The sequence below is a fragment of the Neopelma chrysocephalum genome, unplaced genomic scaffold (genome assembly GCF_003984885.1).
Source record: "Neopelma chrysocephalum unplaced genomic scaffold, ASM398488v2 Primary Assembly neopelma1_23, whole genome shotgun sequence".
Classification (NCBI taxonomy): Eukaryota; Metazoa; Chordata; class Aves; order Passeriformes; family Pipridae; genus Neopelma; species Neopelma chrysocephalum.
In genome coordinates, this window is record NW_020897691.1 from 26593204 (window position 1) to 26611941 (window position 18738).

At 39.0% G+C, this 18738-nt stretch overlaps 1 protein-coding gene across 5 annotated transcripts in view; it reads right to left on the bottom strand.

Annotated features, from left to right (window-relative positions):
- LAMA2 (laminin subunit alpha 2) overlaps positions 1 to 7584 on the bottom strand; it is a 363498-nt gene extending 355914 nt beyond the window's left edge. For all 5 annotated transcript variants that reach the window (XM_027691351.1, XM_027691382.1, XM_027691393.1 and 2 more), the window contains exon 1: positions 7459 to 7584. In XM_027691351.1, the coding sequence (XP_027547152.1) occupies positions 7459 to 7549 (91 nt within the window). In that variant the 5' untranslated portion in view covers positions 7550 to 7584. The remainder of the gene's footprint in view (positions 1 to 7458) is intronic.
- Positions 7585 to 18738: the final 11154 nt, after the last annotated feature.

Here is an 18738-nt window from a genome sequence, read left to right on the forward strand (position 1 = left end):
TGTAGAAAGACACTGTGCTTAAGTGAATAATTCAGTGTGCATATTACAAATATATTTTTCAAGTAAGGGGGGGGGGTCCCAATGGTAAAAAAAGCCTTTTTGTGTGAGGTCACAATCATCTTTAAAAAGGAACGATTAATAGAAGATATTCTCCAATTGTATCAAAATTAAAAGTCAGTGAGAAGCATACTCTGTTTTATGCCATGCACTATACATGGGAATGCTTATATTCACAATTGGAATTTTTCCACAATTGTCATAAAAGGTGAGCTAAAAATTATCCACAGGGATGAAATGGTATCGAGAATTGTTTTTGCAGGTAACATTAATTAATTCAGTATTGTCAATTATGGCTCAAGGTTTAACAAAAAAAATGTACTTGTGATGGTCTGCAATCATCCTTTTGTTGACACTACAAAAAATGCATGTGTAATTCACACAGCTAAATTAGATGTGCAACTTCACCACATCCAAATCACCAGCTCTGGGATTTGTACAAACATACATGTTCTGTTCCTGGTGGTTTCATGTACCAAATATAAAAGCCCTGTATATTTTATTATGTTACTTTGTACTCTCTAAACTTTTTCTTGTTAGGTAGAACTCTGTAGCTTTCAGAGGAATCCAGACTATTCATGTTCCCACCATTACAGACAGGTTTCAAAAACGCACGAAATAGCTATCGCTATTCACAAATATCACTAATCACAAAATAGTTATCACTGCAGCACAGTATTTTATTATACATATTCAGAAACGTAGCAATATGTAAAAATAATGCTATTTATTTATTCCTTATCCCAGTCTAAAAGTTATTCAGCAACAAATGTATAGCAATAGTTCTGCATTCCCAGTGCAGGACATACTTCAGGAAAGTTAATATATAATGTATTTCTTTGTAATAGAGATTATCCAGACATTTCTGTGGAATGGGATTACAGGCTGTTGAGCATCTAGCACAAAGAGAGTAAAAAATTGCCATGTTAAGCATCTCCCATCAAAACCTAAAGGTAGCCTGACTGAAAGTGGCTTTTTCTTGCACCTCTAAGCTCCCGATTGCCAGTCCCCAGCTTTTCTCCATTTTCCTGTAGCAGTGGGAAATACACTACAGTATATTTAGAGGCATTCATCATTCTGATTCTTTCTAATTCCCCTCAAAGAACACCCCCACTCATTGGGGTAGGTGAAGAATGACGAGATACAGTCATTTGCCATTTAAAAAAAAATTGGTTTTATATAGCTATAAAAATAATTTTTAATACTATTCCGTTCACTTTTAGGTAATTTTCTTTTTTATTACATCTTAAATCCATGAATTATGAAAGTAGTAGATACACATGTCAGTTGGGACAGAACAAGGCATTGTAATGGTATTTGGATAATCCACTCCGCAGGAATGTTCATTATTCTTCCTGAGGTTTCACAAGAGTTCCCTGGCATAATACTGCTACAGCTGCTTTACAGTCTAATATTATTACAAGGTCTGATTCAAAGATAATGTCTGCTAGGGGAATCTGGCAGGGAGCAAGAGTCCTACGAAAATCCTTGTGATGCTAAGGTGTAACTAATGGACACTGAACTGCTGCAAAAACTGTGGGTAGTAACAGCTATTTGTTTTGAGTGTTGCAAGAATCCTGAGGGATCTTTGTTATTTGTCAGTACAAAAATCACTCAAATCCAAGTTATTTTTTCTGAAAATCTTATAATTTTTCTAATAAAAATAAATTGTAAAAACAAAACGTCTAATCTCAACCTTATCTATGGTACAGAAGTGGACCAAAATCATTGCCATTTACTTCAGTAGCTCTTTTATCTACATTTTTGGATTGAAGAAAACATAGAAATTGCAGAAAATCAAGAACTAGGAATTGGCTATCAACAGTGGCTGATAAAAGAGAATAAATAACACCAGCAGGAGCCAGCTCATGAAATAGCTTCACTGGCAAACATAAAGAATTCACTTTCACATTTCAAACACATGGATGGAATAAATATAAAGTTTAACAAACAAAATATTGGTCTGCATTTTACATATGTAAGGCAGATTTGGTCTGTATTATTGTTACTGTAGCCTAAGTGTGTGACATAATGACCTCTCATACTCTAGACAGAACTCTTACTCAGGAGAAAAATATCCAGTAATTAAGGAGTTATGAAAAAAGTTGGGAAAGGAAAGGAGATAATCAGGCACGCATGCCAGTTCACATTTGCATGTATTTGTGTCCTATCACCATTCCTGACCTATAAATATAAGGCGTCTGGACTTCTAGGGGGAAAAAAAAGGAAAAAAAAAAAGAGAAGAAAAGAAAAACCAATCCTGCACCAGGAATTCATGCTGCCTCTTATTCCAAAGTACTATAATCTCAAAAAACTGTCAGTCCAAGTAGCTGGATAAGAAATTAGAACATGTGTGGGCGGATTCCTTCCTCCAGCTTGAATTAATTAAAAGTGATTGTTTGCTGTATTATTTTAAAGCGGATTTCTGGAACAGGTTAAAGAACCCCTGTTCTGACTTTAGTATTTCAAGACTAATAAGAATGACTCATGTAAAAAACTTGGAGGAAAAATTAATAATAAGGGGGTTAAACATAAAGTGCATCTTATCATCTTATGTTCTTAATTGTTGCTTGGAAAAATTCACACATTCTTGTACAAGGCCTGCCTCATTCAGTTTGGCTGTGGTTATTTCTAGTTAAAGCATGTACACAAAAAACACATATTCATGTTTCCAGCCAGTCTGGGCAATTCTACCTATTTCTAATACCTTAGGCTGGCCCTTAATTACTATGTTTTCCTTTCTCAAATTCTAAACCTGAAACATATATTAATTCCCTCTTCTTTCATTTTCTCAGCCAGTTATTAAACTATCAGAAAGTCACATGGACAACAGCTTTGAAGTAAAAAGTTACATGTAATCACAATGTACATTTGAGAGCAGCATGTCCCAAAATTTTGGGGCTGATTAATCCCTATTAATCAGGCAGCACTAAATACTGCTAGAACTGATCATGGTTTTGTACACATACATTTAAATAAATAATTAAAAAACCCCACCAGAAATCATAATTTCCAGATCACCAAAAATTTATCTCCCAAAACATTTAGTAGCATATAGAATGACTGTAAAAAGGGGACACACTGAATGGACTATACTGCAATATGCCTTCAGTGACCAAGGCTTGTTACCTGTCATAAAGTCCTGAAACTTGATTAAAGAACTCCTTTTTAAAAATAAAAATACAGAGAATTTTACACATCGTAAGATGCCTATCCTCCACAATGGATGTATTCTCCTTCATATTCTCGAATCCAGAGTCCTACACATGTTGACTTACACAGACTGAATGGATTAGATAATGGCTAAATTCTACCTTTCTTCTTGCAGAAGATAAAGTACTTTGGGACTCTTTCTCTCAAAGAGCCATGGATTTTCAGTAATTGTATCTTAAAGATTTTTACATTGGTTTATTGTATCTTAAAGACTTTAACATTGTTTTCATATTTGTTGATATTGGACAACAGATTCAAAATTTATTTAGGTTGAGAACAAGCTAATAAACAATCATCTAAGCCTTGTTTTCTCAGGAAAGTAGACTGCAAATTTACCAACTAAATCTTTAACAAGCTCTGTTCTCCAAATAAAGTCAGCAGAATGTTTTGAATGTTTAGATGCCATTATCCATTATAGAAATGCTCTCCATTTCAAAATTACAGCTGGGTAGTTTTGGTCGTTTTTGAAATTGACCTTACTTCAAAGAGGTCCCTATGAAGAAATAGGAAACTTGACTTTTGCTTTACCAGATTTCATTAACAAAGCATCTGGACATTTTTTATATCAGGAAACAGAATCTAAGTCTACACAACATTCTTCATTCTTAGTATCTGAAATATTAAAATTACGTCCCATTAGCCTTCTCTCTTAACTTTTCAGAATACAGGATACAACATGCACACATGCTTGTGTGTGGGAAGGAATCTTGTAACTCCACATTTCCATGAGATAACAGGGAGAATACAGTTTTGAACTAAACTCCCTGGAAACTTGCTTAAAAAACCCACACCTACAGACAGACATAAAATTATTGACCAACCTGCCACCATCCATTGCCTAACAGACTAACACTAGTCATACTCTGTTAACACTAGGCTGATTTCACTCCTCATTTCTGAGTGAGAAATTTCACTTTGACATTATAAGCATCCTATACACACCACCTCTTGGAGTCAACTTACACTTCCTTCCACGCATGCTAAAAGCACCTGTACTTCATGAATTATGTCCACAGATGTCAGCAGCTGGCACCACAGATCAAGTTACTGTGCAGTGTATGTTCCTTAGCCCTGTCCCTACTTATTCACACCTTTCACAGACAAATAGCTTCCATTCTGTCTCATGACAGACGTTTAGACCTTTTAATAAAACCATGAGTTCAAGACCAAAAGCCAGTAATTCATTACTTTCTAAACTACTATTTTGATTTGCTCATATTCCACAGGGAAGAGGATGAACTAAGGTTCAAGATTCAAAGGAACATTACACAGCACTTCAGTAAGACTTCAAGTTATGCATACCATTAAGAAACACTGTTACAGAATGCACGTGCCTTTCTGGTTCTGATTCTTCTATTTTCTGAGAAATTGTGCTTGTTTCAGCTGGGGTAGAGTTAATTTTCTTCACAGTGGCTGGTATAGGACTGTGTTTTGGATTTGTGCTGAACACAGCAATGATCATATAGAGACGTTTTTGTTATTGATGAGCAGTGCTTACACAGAGACAACACCTTTTCTGCTTTTCATACTGCCACACTGGTGAGGAGACTGGGGGTACATGGGAGGTTGGGAGAAGACAAAGCCAGGACAGGTGACTCAAACTGACCAAAGGGATATTTCATACCATATGACATCATGCTTAGTATATAAAGTGGGGGGAAGAAGGAGGAAGGGTGGAACATTTGGAGTGATGGTATTTGTCTTCCCAAGTAATAGTTATGCATGATGAGGCCCTGCTCTCCTGGAGATGGCTGAACACCTGCCTGCCCATGTGAAGCAGTGAATTAATTCCTTGTTTTGCTTTGTTTGCATGCATGGCTTTTGCATTTCCTGTCTTTATCTCAACCCACAAGTTTTATAGCTTTAACCTTTCTGATTTTCTCCCTGATCCCACTGCATGGGGAGTGAGTAAGGGGCTTGGTGCTTGGTCAATGGCTGGGGTTCAACCATGACAGAAATTCTACATGACTACTTAGTGTTCAAACAACAAAAGAACTAATAAGATGTAGCTGAAAAAATAAACCAAACCCAAACCAAAAAAATTAAAATTAACTCCAGGTTTCTGACCACAGTAAATCTTTTAACAATTTAAAAGTGGGGGAAAAAATTGTAACGAGAACAGCAACAAGAAAAGAAATACAGACTGTTCTCATCTTTGAGGTGCAAAATGTTCTTGAACTGTTCTGTTCTAAAAAACAACATGGGAATTCATTGTCATGTCTCAAATACTGTTTTTCAAAGCATTGCAGCTCTGTTACATAATTTTCTCTGCAGACATCCGACTGATGCTAACAATTAGTGAGCAATACTTACCATCCAATGTTATGGTTATTACCAAATAACTATTAAGTGGAAAAACAAAAGTTGTAAGTCTAAATATATAAACCATGGGTCCAGTAACATTCTTGTACTTGCTAAAAATCCCTCGAGACTCCAGTGAAGTCAGACTTTTCAAACTTTTCGCATTAGAGAGGAGTTCATTACCTCTTTGCCTGAGCAACACAGTGACAGCTACATAGTGCTAGCACCTCCTAGCAGCTGTAACAGATCTTAGAAATGTTGAAGACAGTAAATGGCATAAAAATTTGACAGGCCAGCACTTGAATTCAACTGTGAAGTTTAGAAGGTCTCATCACCACATTAACATTTAATTAAAAGCTGTAGTGTTCCCCACTGGATTACCAGAATTCAGTTATAACATAATATCAGCAATGCAGCAGATGAATGCCAAAGACACCCACTTCTAATTTAAAAGGAAAATAATGAACATATCCCTTCACTGCAGAGGTTAAAAAAAAAGGTACTGCATAAAGAAGAGGATATTCTCCAAAAGTATCTCCGTGTGTGCGAGTGAGAGAATACTAAAAGAAATGTCAAATCACTATTTTTCTAGCTGAAAAATGAATTAGTTGGCAGGCAAAAAAAAAAAAAAAAAGAAACAGCAAGAGGAAATGTGCTATATTTTAAATTCTCTGCTTTTAAAATCTCAGGCTTCAATGTTTCCCAATAAGTCATCATCTAAACACAGTCTAATTCTGGATGAGTTTTTATCTGCACAGATACTTGATCAACTGTCGTTTATCCTCACACGGTAAAATTCATATTAAGGAGTCAGCTGTTTGAGATATGTTTTCTCATGAAACGTCAGTGCACCACATTTTCCAAAGTAAACCCCAAATTGTAAAAATTCCTAATCCATAGTGTTCAGCCTACAGTGTGACATCAGGGTCAAAGAGAAGCTAGCTGTTAATCCAGTGGCTGTAATTAGTTTTATTTTGACACACCCACAGTATCTCCTCACTGAATTCATTTCATCAAGGCTAAAAATGTAAAGAGCAGCAAACGCAAGCACCAGAAGGAATACTGTGAGCTGAACAATGGTGTTAAGGATTTCCTATGACACCTGAGAAATTGAATAAAGTTTATTTCTCCCATACCTGTACAACACCCTTTTCGATCTTTCCACAGAACACCAACTTAAAAAACAAACAAACAAAACCCCAGTAGTGTCAACACACCTAAACGCTGTATAATGGAAATTGATGGTATATGTAAGACATTGACTGCCCATGCAGGTACCCATACAATTGATTCTGTCCCCATTCCTGTCGTGGTTAGTTTTTAACACTGGAATAAGAGCATCAAATTGTCTCCTGAAGTAAAAGCAGCCCGGGCTTTCAACACAGATTGCTAAACTTTCCCCACCACAGAGATATCAACAGATGGGCACATCCCGGGTGGAGGAGGGCTGCCAGCAGATCAGCCCGTAACGACTATGCGACTCTTAGGGAACAAGGACACATCCTCCAGCCGCTCCTCAACTATAGCGACAATGATCTGTCCCCCCTCCGCGTTCAGTCACAGCGCAGCCCAACTGCGCTGCTCCGAGCCGGGACATCCAGCGCGTGTGTGCGGTACCGAGAAGCGCAGTGGGATGCGGGATGTGCCGGGGCTGCAGCGCAGCTCCCGCCGGCCGCCCCGCGGGACCGCGGCAGCAGCGCCCGGGACAGCCCCTCCTCGGCCCGGCCACCGAGGTACCGGCGGCGGTGCCGAGTCCCCTCTGCAGGCTGGGGGCTACTCCTCACGCTCGGTCTCCGTCCCCTCGGCCCTCCCGTCACCACAAGGGCTCCCGAGATGGTGGCAAGGTCGCCTCCCCCTCGCACGGGCGGGCTCCCCGCTCCCCTGTACCTCTCTGCGGCGGCGGCGGCGGCGATGGCGACTGGCCTCGGCTGCCGAGCGCCGCCAGGAGCAGAAGGAGCGGCAAACTTTCCCGTGCCATGGCTCCCGGGCAGCCGAGCTGCCGACCTGTCCCGCCGCGGGACAGCCAGGAGAGTGAGCCGCGGCCGCCCGGGACAGGACACCCCGGTGTCCAGCGCAGGGAGCAGGACACACCCCTGTCCCCCCCACACATACCCCGCCCCGCCGCCAGACCGCCGCTCCCAGGGCGGCCGGGGAGCGAGAGGGGCCCGTAGGCACCGAGGGGCCGGAGGGCCGAGCGCAGCCCCCGCAGGAGGGAGCGCGCATCGGGAAGGGGCCGCGAGCCCCGTGAGTCGGGAGCGCCGTGGAGGCGGCGGGACGGGGGAACTCGTGGCTGGAGCGCCGGGCGGGCACGAGGCGCCGCGCGAGGAGGGCAGCACGTGCCCGCCCGACGGCCGCTCCCGCCAGTTGGGAAGTATTGCCGCCTGGAAGTGTCCTCGCCATTTCAAGTATTTATCGGCTTATCTGAGGGAGAGAAAAAATACCTGTGCTGGGGGAGTCGAGGAGCTTTCCGGGAAGCCATTCAGGAAATGGGGATTGCAAATAAGTCAAACACATTTTTCCTGCTGTGCCTGGGAGTAATATGTCATTGCTAGCCACTTATGACGAGAAAAAAAATCTGTATCACTGCATAAAGGAAAAATTAACTTCGCATTAAAGTAAAGTGTTGATTAAAATCTACTGCATAGTTTTCCTGAAATAAATAATGCTTTAAAAAAAAAAAACTATTAAAAACCAGGTTTCATCGTGGAACAGAGAGGTTTCCAACCTGCATGAGAGCACACTGAGAAAGAACATCATAGGCTGTTGGAAAGAATGAGGTGGGCTGAACTCACAGCGTATCTGTGACACAAAACCAGGATTGTGCTGGCAGCCCGTTTCTGACTTGCATAGTCAACCCTGCATCTTCACAAGTCTTGTAACACTGCACTTCAAAGTGAGCATTCCTTGTATTTCACATAGAGATTAAGCAATTATATTTATTTACTGACATAAATACTTCAGTATCTGTGCACTCATACACAGCTTTACTTGCTGTAATCAACATTGAGTGAGTCTGGGGATAAGTGTGTGCAAGCCTGAGTTTGGTACAGTCTATTTCAGCTCTCAAACCTCAGCATTTTCTGTTGGTAGATTTGTCTGTCACTTCAAACCCCAAGTTCAAGAAACGCAGCATTTTGCATATAATAGACTGTTGCATCCAGCCACGCAACCTATTTGTTTCTGTCCCTGTCATCCCACTCTGAGCTGACTTGTTCTTTCTCTTCACACTGACTGCTCACTTCTGAGGTTTCACCCTGAACAGCCTGGGCTCTGCTTCTGGAGTCCTGTTATTGGACACTCATTGCTTCCACGGCCGTTGGGAAACTGCTCTCCCAGCGCAGGGCAGCAACAATAATGCTCTTGTACGACTCTGCCATTTGTCACTCGTAAGTCAATGGAAAATACTCCAGTCCTCTTGCCAAGAGATGATGTGTGTGTGGTCTTCTGCACTTTTTACTGGAAAACCCAAGTTCAAGGTTCATCTCAATGGTTTTCATCTTGTCAACTATTTGCTTTGTTCTGGAAGTATACATAGTCAGGGGGCTGGGAGGGACAAAGAGGGAGACGGTGTTTATGACTCTCTCCACAGTTTTATCACTATCACTATTTAGTCCATGAAGTGTTTCCCTACAAGCAGTAACAGACGCTTCTTTTTTCTGACTGCTTCTCCCTCTGCAATTTCCTTCATGCAAAAAATTTGGCTGCAAGGAATTGTGCATATATGCAAGAGGAGTAAGCTAGGGAATAAGGTAAAAACTCTTCACCCCAAGTATATGGCTGTAACTTGGAGAATTCAGTGCCAGTCGGGATCTGACTACATCAACGTTGGGTTGATCCTACAAACGCATTTGTTGGTTGAATTTGGTCAAGCATGGTGACAGCCACTGAATGAAAGCCATACTAGCATGAGTTGCATACTCCCCCAACTGAAGAAATTCTTTCCAGGGCTCCAAAAGGTGCAAGTGCTGCAGTGAGTTTGAGGTAATACTCCAGAGGCAGATTCTAGAAACTGAAAGTGAGACCCGAAGGCAGAAACCTTTGCTGCTTTGTGTAAAGGTCTCATTAGATCTGAGGTATCTGCAAAGTATCTCCATGACTTGTAAATTTAAGATCAACAGTAGATTGGTTGTAGGGGTCTCTAGTTCTCCAAATACCAGTATTACACAAATATTAAATACAACATGTTCAACATGTTATTTACCTGAGCTTTTATTTGAACCAGCTTTTCCTGCTGTTGAGCCTGTGTAGTCTTTAACTGTGAGAAGTTGGTGTGAGAAAGCCTTGTTTCAGTTCAGCGACATACTGGTGTACCCAGGTAACCCTATCACCCGTCAGAGCCACTGTGCACTGACTCACTGTGCACCAGAGCTATAATCTTTAATAGTTTGGGGACACCAAAAGGCAAGATATGCCAGGATGACCTACTGACCTATTCAATGATTTTTCACCTCTGATCCACAGGAAATAATTTCATACTATAAAATGCCAAGCTGTGTCAAGAAGGAACAAGAGGGGGCTGCCTCGAAAGGAGAAACAAGTTGGAAGCTGAAGTGACATCACTGAGGCAGGCAGGGCAGTGGCCTTAACACCAGGGCTTGATCCCACAGTACACAAATGCAGGAGGAACAGATCTGGGGGTGATAACCAGGATCAAACAAAGTTACAGATCTCCAGACAGGTTCATAGGGAGAAGACAGATCTGAGGTCAAGCCAGGAGGTTAAGTCTGCAAATCAAGGTCAGGATCAGTAAGGTGCAAAGCGAGGCATAGGTGTAGCTGCAATGTAAAACAGTCTGAGGCTGAGGACAAGGGCTTGAGCTTAAATGCAGCATCTACTCCTTAAATGCAGTGGGAAACCAACAAGGTTTCTCCAAGCTCTGTGCCACATGTCAAATGTGTAACCACTGCCTGACACAAGGTTACATGGCCCTGCCAGGTCAGAGGGGGCCTTGAGAAAAGGCAGTCAAACCCACAGGTGAGGATACTAGGCTGCAGAGCCTGTAGCTGCACTCAGGGTCATGGCAAACTAGATAATAAGCTTTTCAGCTATAGCAATGGCTAAAGGGACAATAACGATAGTGTGTACTGAGGACAGAACTGCTGGGCTGAAAGGAGAATGTGAGTAAAATCAGACAAGGACTCATCTGGGAACCAATATGACTTAATATTTTCAAGACCTCTGCATAAAAGAGAGGTTTTTTAAATTATTTTTGGTGATAAAATAAGACTGGGGAGGACCAATGTATATTTTATAAATTTATACATTTATGTATACCAATATACTTTGTGAATTTATACAATTTTTATTCTCAATGACTCAAATATAGAAAATTATTAGTTCCTAAATACTACAAGATCTTGGGTCATGCCAGTTTGGGCTAACAGTAACAGTTTCTTATGAGAATTAACAATAAAGAATATAACCTCAAACTCCTGGGTGGAAGTCAGTGAGTCACAAGGCATTTTTGAGTCACCAGAGAGATGAAGCTATGAAATAAGCAAGTAGAGCCTAGGATACATAAAGCCTAGAATCATGGAAAATATTTCCACTGAAGATATGAAAATTAATACTGTTGCATCCCACCTAGGATATCATAGCGAATTATGATCATGCCTGTTCAAGAAGAATTTTTCAGATTTAAACAGTACGGAGGCCTCTGAGGAATGGAGAGCTTATCTGAGACTCATAGATTAGAAGGGTTTGATTTGTTTAACCTAGGAGAATAAGATGTGAGACAGTTCGAAGCGTAACAGGGATATTAATGGATAGAATTGTCACAAAAGGAAAAGAACATAAGCAAGATGCAGATCAGTATAGGCTGGAAAAATGGAAGATGGTTTCTAATCATAAGGTATGGAAACATCCTTCTGTTAGGAGAGAAGAGGGAAAAAATTAATTGATTTAAAAGTAGAACTTGGCAGTTTTATGAAAGTAATTCCATGACAAAGATGCCTGCAGAAGGCAGGAGGAATGGATTTGATGACCTGTGCGACCCTGTCCTATGTTCTTAAATGGTCTGTAATCAAAGGATAAAAAAAATAAACATGAAAAAATGAGGTTTAAAGGATAGAGGGAAGAATCAGATACAGCACTTAGAATGAGTTGAAATGTGTGAACCACAAGAATCGAAGAATTAACCCATTTTAGGGACAAGGTGAGACATGATTTGGACCCAAATCAGGAGAAACCAGATATGTCCTCATGCCAGGGTTGTGGTCACCCAAAGAAAATGTTAGGGAAGGGCCTGGCAAAAGACAAAATAAAGACAGACAACAGATAAAGAAATGAGATCCGTGACTAGGAATCAATATCAAAGCAGGGAACACAATTCAAGATCAAAGTAGACAAAGGAGGCATGAAGAAAAGAATGAATCTAACAGTGATAGAAAAGTCTTGTGAGACTCCGTTGCCAGGGTCACCGAGTACTGTCAGTTTAAAAGCTGATGCAGATAACTGCAGGTCAGAAAGTAATCCTGTAAAATTAAGGGAGGAAAGACAGGAAAAATAATCAAAAGAACTGGAGAGAATAGGGTAGAACTGGGCCAGGGTGGTAAAGAGAGAATAACTGATAATTTGGCAGGAAAGGCTGTGAAGAGAAGGATGACGGCAATAGCAGTCACTGCACGCTGAGGAGACTAGAGTCAAGAGCAGAGTTGTTACAGTTTGATGAGCTACAAATGACATCAGGATGGAGCTCATTTTGGAATAGAGCTTATTTGCTTCAACCCCTCCATTTTGCCTTGCTCACCACCCCTGTAATTAGACTAATTAGTGCACCCAACCCGCTTATTATCATTATTTTTCATTAACTCTTACAGATGAGCTAAATGCTCATCTATTAGTACCTTGATATTTGTACTTCTGCATAAGGAACAGACAGGAGTCATGTTCTTGCCTAATATTGGATTCTGTGTGCCATTTGTAAGCACCACTCATTTCTAGTCTTGACTTCTAATAACTTCCTTTCTGCCTATGCTGCTATTTTAAGTGGCTTTTGTTTTAATTTTGATCCTGTGAGGAATAAACAGTTTGGAGAGCAATGGCAGTGGCATTATGTTGGCTTGTGTTTAGCTAAGAATATGAAGCAGAAAGCAAATAGAATTTCTTGGCCCGTAATTAATTTTTACAACCAAGGCCTTTATGTACTCATAAATAATATACCTGTTGCAAAGCCTTTTGTGGCTCTGTTTTCAGAGAATCAGATAGCTGCCAAAAATGACTGATTTTAATAGCTACTCATTACAAAGAAACTAGAGCTTACTCTGAAATGACACACAATCATTTCAGTTTTAGAATACATTTAAAAATAGTTACTATCATTCATTTATTTAGGAGGTCTGTTGCATGTGAGAAACTGCCAAAATTGTTAGATTTGATTTATAAGGAAAGTTACGTCTCCTAATTTTACCCTGAAGTATAACTTTGCCTTTCATGGAATAGAAATTAAGATTGCTTGGCTGAATCACCAGTGTGGGTTTTATGTTTCCCTGCCAGCCATTAATGAATTGTAAAAAATAATTTAATAATAATAATAATAATAATAATAAAACAGAATATTAAACCAATTCTGTAGAATTAGATTGACTTGCCTTCCTAAAAATGGATATTACTGCAAAACATGCAGAGAGGGAGAGAAACAGATGGGCGATATCTGACAAATAAAATTTCCAGATACTGTCCCATCTGTTTCCTTCTACACATTTCAGCTATAAGCTTTTTAGCATTATAGGGTTGCTTAGGTGATATTCCTCTTCGCAATGATGTCACACTCAGACACTAGCAAAAGCAGGTTGATACAGTAATCTGAGAGCAAGGATCAGCTCACTAGATTATTACCAATTTATATTCTCAAATGTACAGGTGTTAAATTTCCCTCTTTTATAATGGAAATATTTTATCTTCATGAAATTGTTTGATAAACTCTTTGGCTTGTTTCTGAAATTGTTTTCTAGAAATAGTAAGATGAGTAAAATTAGAGAAAAAAAAGAAAATGTACAGAAAACAGTGCTTCACAAGAGTAGTAACAGGGATGAACTTATAAGTACATTGGAGACATTAGGTCATTGTCAGTTAAGATGTGAAGAGCTCCTGTTCATGTCTTGTGGATTTGAAGGCCATATTACTTTATCTGATAAAATCTAAATTTTTAGCTTCTCTACTTAAGTTTTATTGTGTTTTCTTCACTTCCTGATACATTTCTAAACAAAGTTTATTTTTCCTCTCTGAGACTCCCCATGCCTTAATTTAGGAAAGAAAAATTTGTCATGGATATTGCTGCATTTTACAAAAGCAGAATTCATTATCTTGGAAGTATCATGGCCCTAAGGAGGATAATCACACCGGTCTATCCAAAAGGCAACACAGTCCAGCCTCCTCCCACTGACTTCAAGGATGCAAAAGGGCAGTTGGTCTAGAAAAGGAGGAAAGTCTGTCATCCCCTGAGTGTTCCTGGATACTACTGAAATGAGTATGGAGTGTTAGAGTCAATGAAATTAGCTGTGTGGTTATAGTTACACACATGATTACATCTTATTGAGCTGGCTGTATTGTGGTTTGATACGCTAAGGAAAGATCTTTGGCATATTTCTGGATCAAGGCTTTTAGAAATCTGTATCATAGTGTAGTTGAGGCTGAAGACAGTTTTGTTTTAAAATAGAGAAGCTTGTAACTAACTAGAAAGCAAATTATAACAAAGGAAGGGAAGGAAAAGGAAGGCAAGAAGGAAGGCAGGAAGGAAGGAAACAAACTCACTTTTGAATCCTTAAACTACAAATGAGTCCTTCTCAGATGATTTACTCCAAAACAGAAGGAATTAAGCAAGAGATCTTCCTTAAAGACTTCTTCCATTCAGCTGCTCTACAAAGTGACAGATACTTAGTGTATTCTTACCTATTCTGATGAAAAGTCAGTTCGTACACTTTGTTCATTAGGAAAACCTGGAGAATATTGTAAAAGAGCAGTGAAGATCACACTTTTGTCAAATTACATATTTGTATACATGACCAAAAGTCAACTGCTTCATTTAAGCTGTAACATAAGTTTCCAATCCATAAAGAAGCCTCTAGATCTCGACTGCAACTTTAAAAGTGGGATTTTAGAAGTAGTTGCAGAGTAGATTTTTTTTTGACTTATGAGTTTTAGTTCTTATTTCTGGAGGAAAAAAAATGTGAAACTCTAGAAACTGTAAATATACAAAAGGAAGACTCTTGAATGCAATGCCCTCTTCAAGAGAATAGAATATCATGTACTATTTATAAAGCAAATGCCCTTGTGTACAAAAACATCTGTCAAAGGATCAGCTTTTATACTGGTAGAATAAATTACTTTTAGCAATCTTAAAAGGTAAAATTAAGGTATGCTTCTAATCTATATGTATATCCTCAAAGAGAAATCGCTACTTGATGCCACCAGTAAATTGTTTATTCTATGATATCATAATATTTTTTAAATAGAATTCGAAATGGCCAGATTAAACAAACATCTTTATTTAAATAAATAGCCAATTACAAAATCTTTATTGATAGGTACACTGTATTACTGTTGGCTGGACAATTATTTTAGTCAAATAAAATTAGTTTATGGCATGAATTCTAAATGCTTTCATTCATGGTATACCTGCCCATCTGTTATCCTGCAGAACTAGGCACACAGCACAAAAGTATATTCTACCTGTTCTACACATAACACATACCACTTCTTCACAGAACCAATAAAACATGGGAAGAAACAGTCATATGGAAAGTAACTTCGTTAATTAAACAGTTGATCTTGTTCTATCTTTATAGGCAAAACCCAGAATATCTTTCAGATATCTCTCATCAAGCTTTAGCTTCAGCTTGACAGCTTCACTACAATAAACAAGACACATTCCTAGGTTTGTTTTATATGAAGCTGGTGACTGAATGTTCAGAAGAAAAGAAGGCTCTTCATTCTGTTTCTCCTTCTCAGTCCAAGGTTGTAGACTTTTAGAACTGGCTCCAAAATCTGCTTCTTCATTAAAGAAATAAGAAAAAAAAAAAAAACAAGAAGAAATGTGTTTTACACTTGATCTAGAAAATAGAGTTCTGTATATTTTATATCAGACATGTTTTTTGTTGTCTGTTCAGGTTATTAGCCCAAAGATGTTGAGATAGCATTATTTGATTTCTCTCCCATGAACAGTTTGTGGAGAATTCATTTGCTCATGCATTTGTTTCACTTTTAGGCACTGATTTTATTTGTTTACAAATAGTAAGGAATGACTTGACACATATCAGAGGAACACAATAAAATACGGTTATAATATATGCACTGGGCAACTGAAGTACTTTTTACTACTCTTTGCTGTTATTTGTTGTTGGATGTAATATACCTTCCTTTTGACATCATCTCCTAAAGGGTTCTTTCTCACTGGGAACCTGAAGACATATGAGCTGGAATAATCAGCTATTAGATGGGCTGAGAATTAGCTGGACTGCCAGGCTCCAAATGTCATAATCGATGGCTTGATAGCCAAATGGCATCCAGTAGCCAAATAACCAAGGGGCTATAAATGTAGCATATAATGCTCAATTCATTCATCAAAACAGATTTGCAGCTGACACTAGTCTAGTTGAAGTGTCTAACACAACAGCTGGTTGTACAGTTCAGAGTGAGTTGGAGAAACTCAAAGACTAATGAAAGGTGCAGAGCCCTGGCTGACCTGACATTGGCAGAGGGGCTGCATCAGGAAGGAGGCTGGACTAAAGGACCTCTGAACATCTCATCCAACCAACATTTCTGCCTGTGATTTTTGTGACATTTGTATGGCATGTTTGGTGTTGCTCAAAGAATATGATTCTTTCCTTTATAAAATGTGAATGATCTTATAAGAAAATAAGTAGATTCTCATAAATTGAAAGACATAGAAAAAATACTTTTCCTTGGTGGATTATAGCTAATGTATTGGAAACCATGCTCTTTGTAACTAGTTTTCAAACTTGTATTTTACATCTTCTTATCCAATTACTGCATTTATAAGATACATTATACAAATGGATAATGAGGTATTTGATGTAAACTGTTTGCTGTGTTAGGAATATTAAACTCAATAAAATCTTAAAATGCATATGAAATGGATATTAAAACCATGCATTATGCTTTAATAACATTAAATATAACACTAAAATAACAATATTAAATGTGTACATATAAACATGCTTCTAAAAGTTGCTATATATGATTTTAATTTTCTGCTGATATATGTATATATATACATACCCACTTGCTGGATGTTTAATACTACTTTTTAATGAGAGACAGATCCATTAATCTATGCAAATGAATGATATACATCTCTCATAAACACTCTGCATACTATCGAATTTTTAGAATACCATTAATATAAAGTCTACCTGAGTGAAATTGGAAAAAAAGTGTGAAGTTGTTTGAAAATTACCTCTAATTTCAGACTTTAGGGAACTGATAAATTAGTACAGGCAGCTGTGTCCTAGCTTCATATTTTGATTTCATTCTACTATAAACTTAACAAAATCTCAATAGTGACTTGTCAAGATTAATCTATTGGAAAAGTCCATATATGAGAAGCTGCTTTGGAGAGCCTTACCTCTCTTCTCCTGGGACCAGGCCATAGGCACAGAACCAGGATGACAGCCTGAGCTTGAGTCATGTTGCAGGTGTGGTTGTGCATACCTCCCTGTCCAACCTGCACACTTGGCTTTCTGACCTGGTCCTTGACCTGTCTGAGCACTACAAACTAGATTGGTAAGCCCTGGAGTACATCCAACCATGGTTACAGTCACTGGATGTGATCTGCTTTCCTCATTCACATACTTGGTTCTTGTCAGTGGTGCTGCTGCCTGCCCTACCTTGGTGTTGTCCTCAGCTTTAGGTTTGCCTCTCCTTGCAGACTAACCCACCTCATGCTCCTCCCAAACACTGACAGGAAAGCATGCATAAGGATTCCAGTGCCACACACAGCAGGAAAGTGACCTGAGTAGGCTCAGCCCACTATGGTTGTCCAAGGATGTCCCAGGAAGCCTTGTACAACCAATTTAGGGATTAAGAGCATGTCGTAACACTCTTGCATGGATGGAAGGCCCATATTCTTGAGGTGCAAAGGGGGGATGAGGCAGTCCTTGAATCACAGTGCTCTCCTAACACTGTGTTCTGCTGGAATGGATGTGGATGCTTGACTCAAAGCACTTGAATCATAAACAATATAGATACAAACCCATTTACATTACTTGACATAGGCAGTGTTTTCCAGCATGATGATTGAAGACAGTGCAATGAAAAATAAAACTTTAATGAGAGACAGCCTTTACTTTTTCGGTCTTATAAACAAAAAAGTATAAGATCAGCAGGGCTAAGATAAGCAGAAGGCAAAAGGAAGGAAATAAAAGACTAGGATTTTGATAAATCAGATTAACAGCTGAAATTTTTGAAGTATTTTTAAATATATGTGTTTACTACCTTAGTAATTTTTTCCAAAATACATAGAATGTGTTTTCCAAATACTATCAGTTTCCAGTACTGCATTCATCTAGTGCAGCCTATGCTAGCTTTAACTCTCAGCAGTCTAAACATTATTCAAAGTCTCAAAATATTATTTTTTTTCTTTGAAGGTCCTGGAGGACCTGGAGGCAAGCAATTTTCTATGAATATCAATTTTATTTTAAAACAAAATGTTGATTTATAAGGATAGTGATTGAAGAGGAAAATATGATCTAAGTCTTTGATTTGAAAGAATAAAAAAAAGTAAATAAAATAACACATGTTAAAAATATTGGATTCTTATAAATTTGAAATTTGATGGTGAATGCTGGGTGCTTGTAATTGTCAATACCAAGCTGAGCCTTTTTTTCAACCAAAATTTATTTGGTTAGGACTTGAGGGACTGGGATTAAATTTGAAGGAACATTATTCTCCCTTATTCAGTAACCAGGAGAGCTTCTCCCAGCTCTCACAGGACTATCACCACCCTCCAATCCAAGGATACCTGACTGCATCATGTCAGAGCCAGACCTGGGCGCAGGCAACCTACTGTCTAGGAATGTGTGTGGCAGGGTACACTCAGAGGTTTGACAAGGACTGAGAAAAATAGTGTCTTTTTCTATGGGTTAAGCATAGTTTACCTGTGTGTCAGTACAATTAACTAGTTTTGGGGCTTTCTTGCTGTGGTTTGAC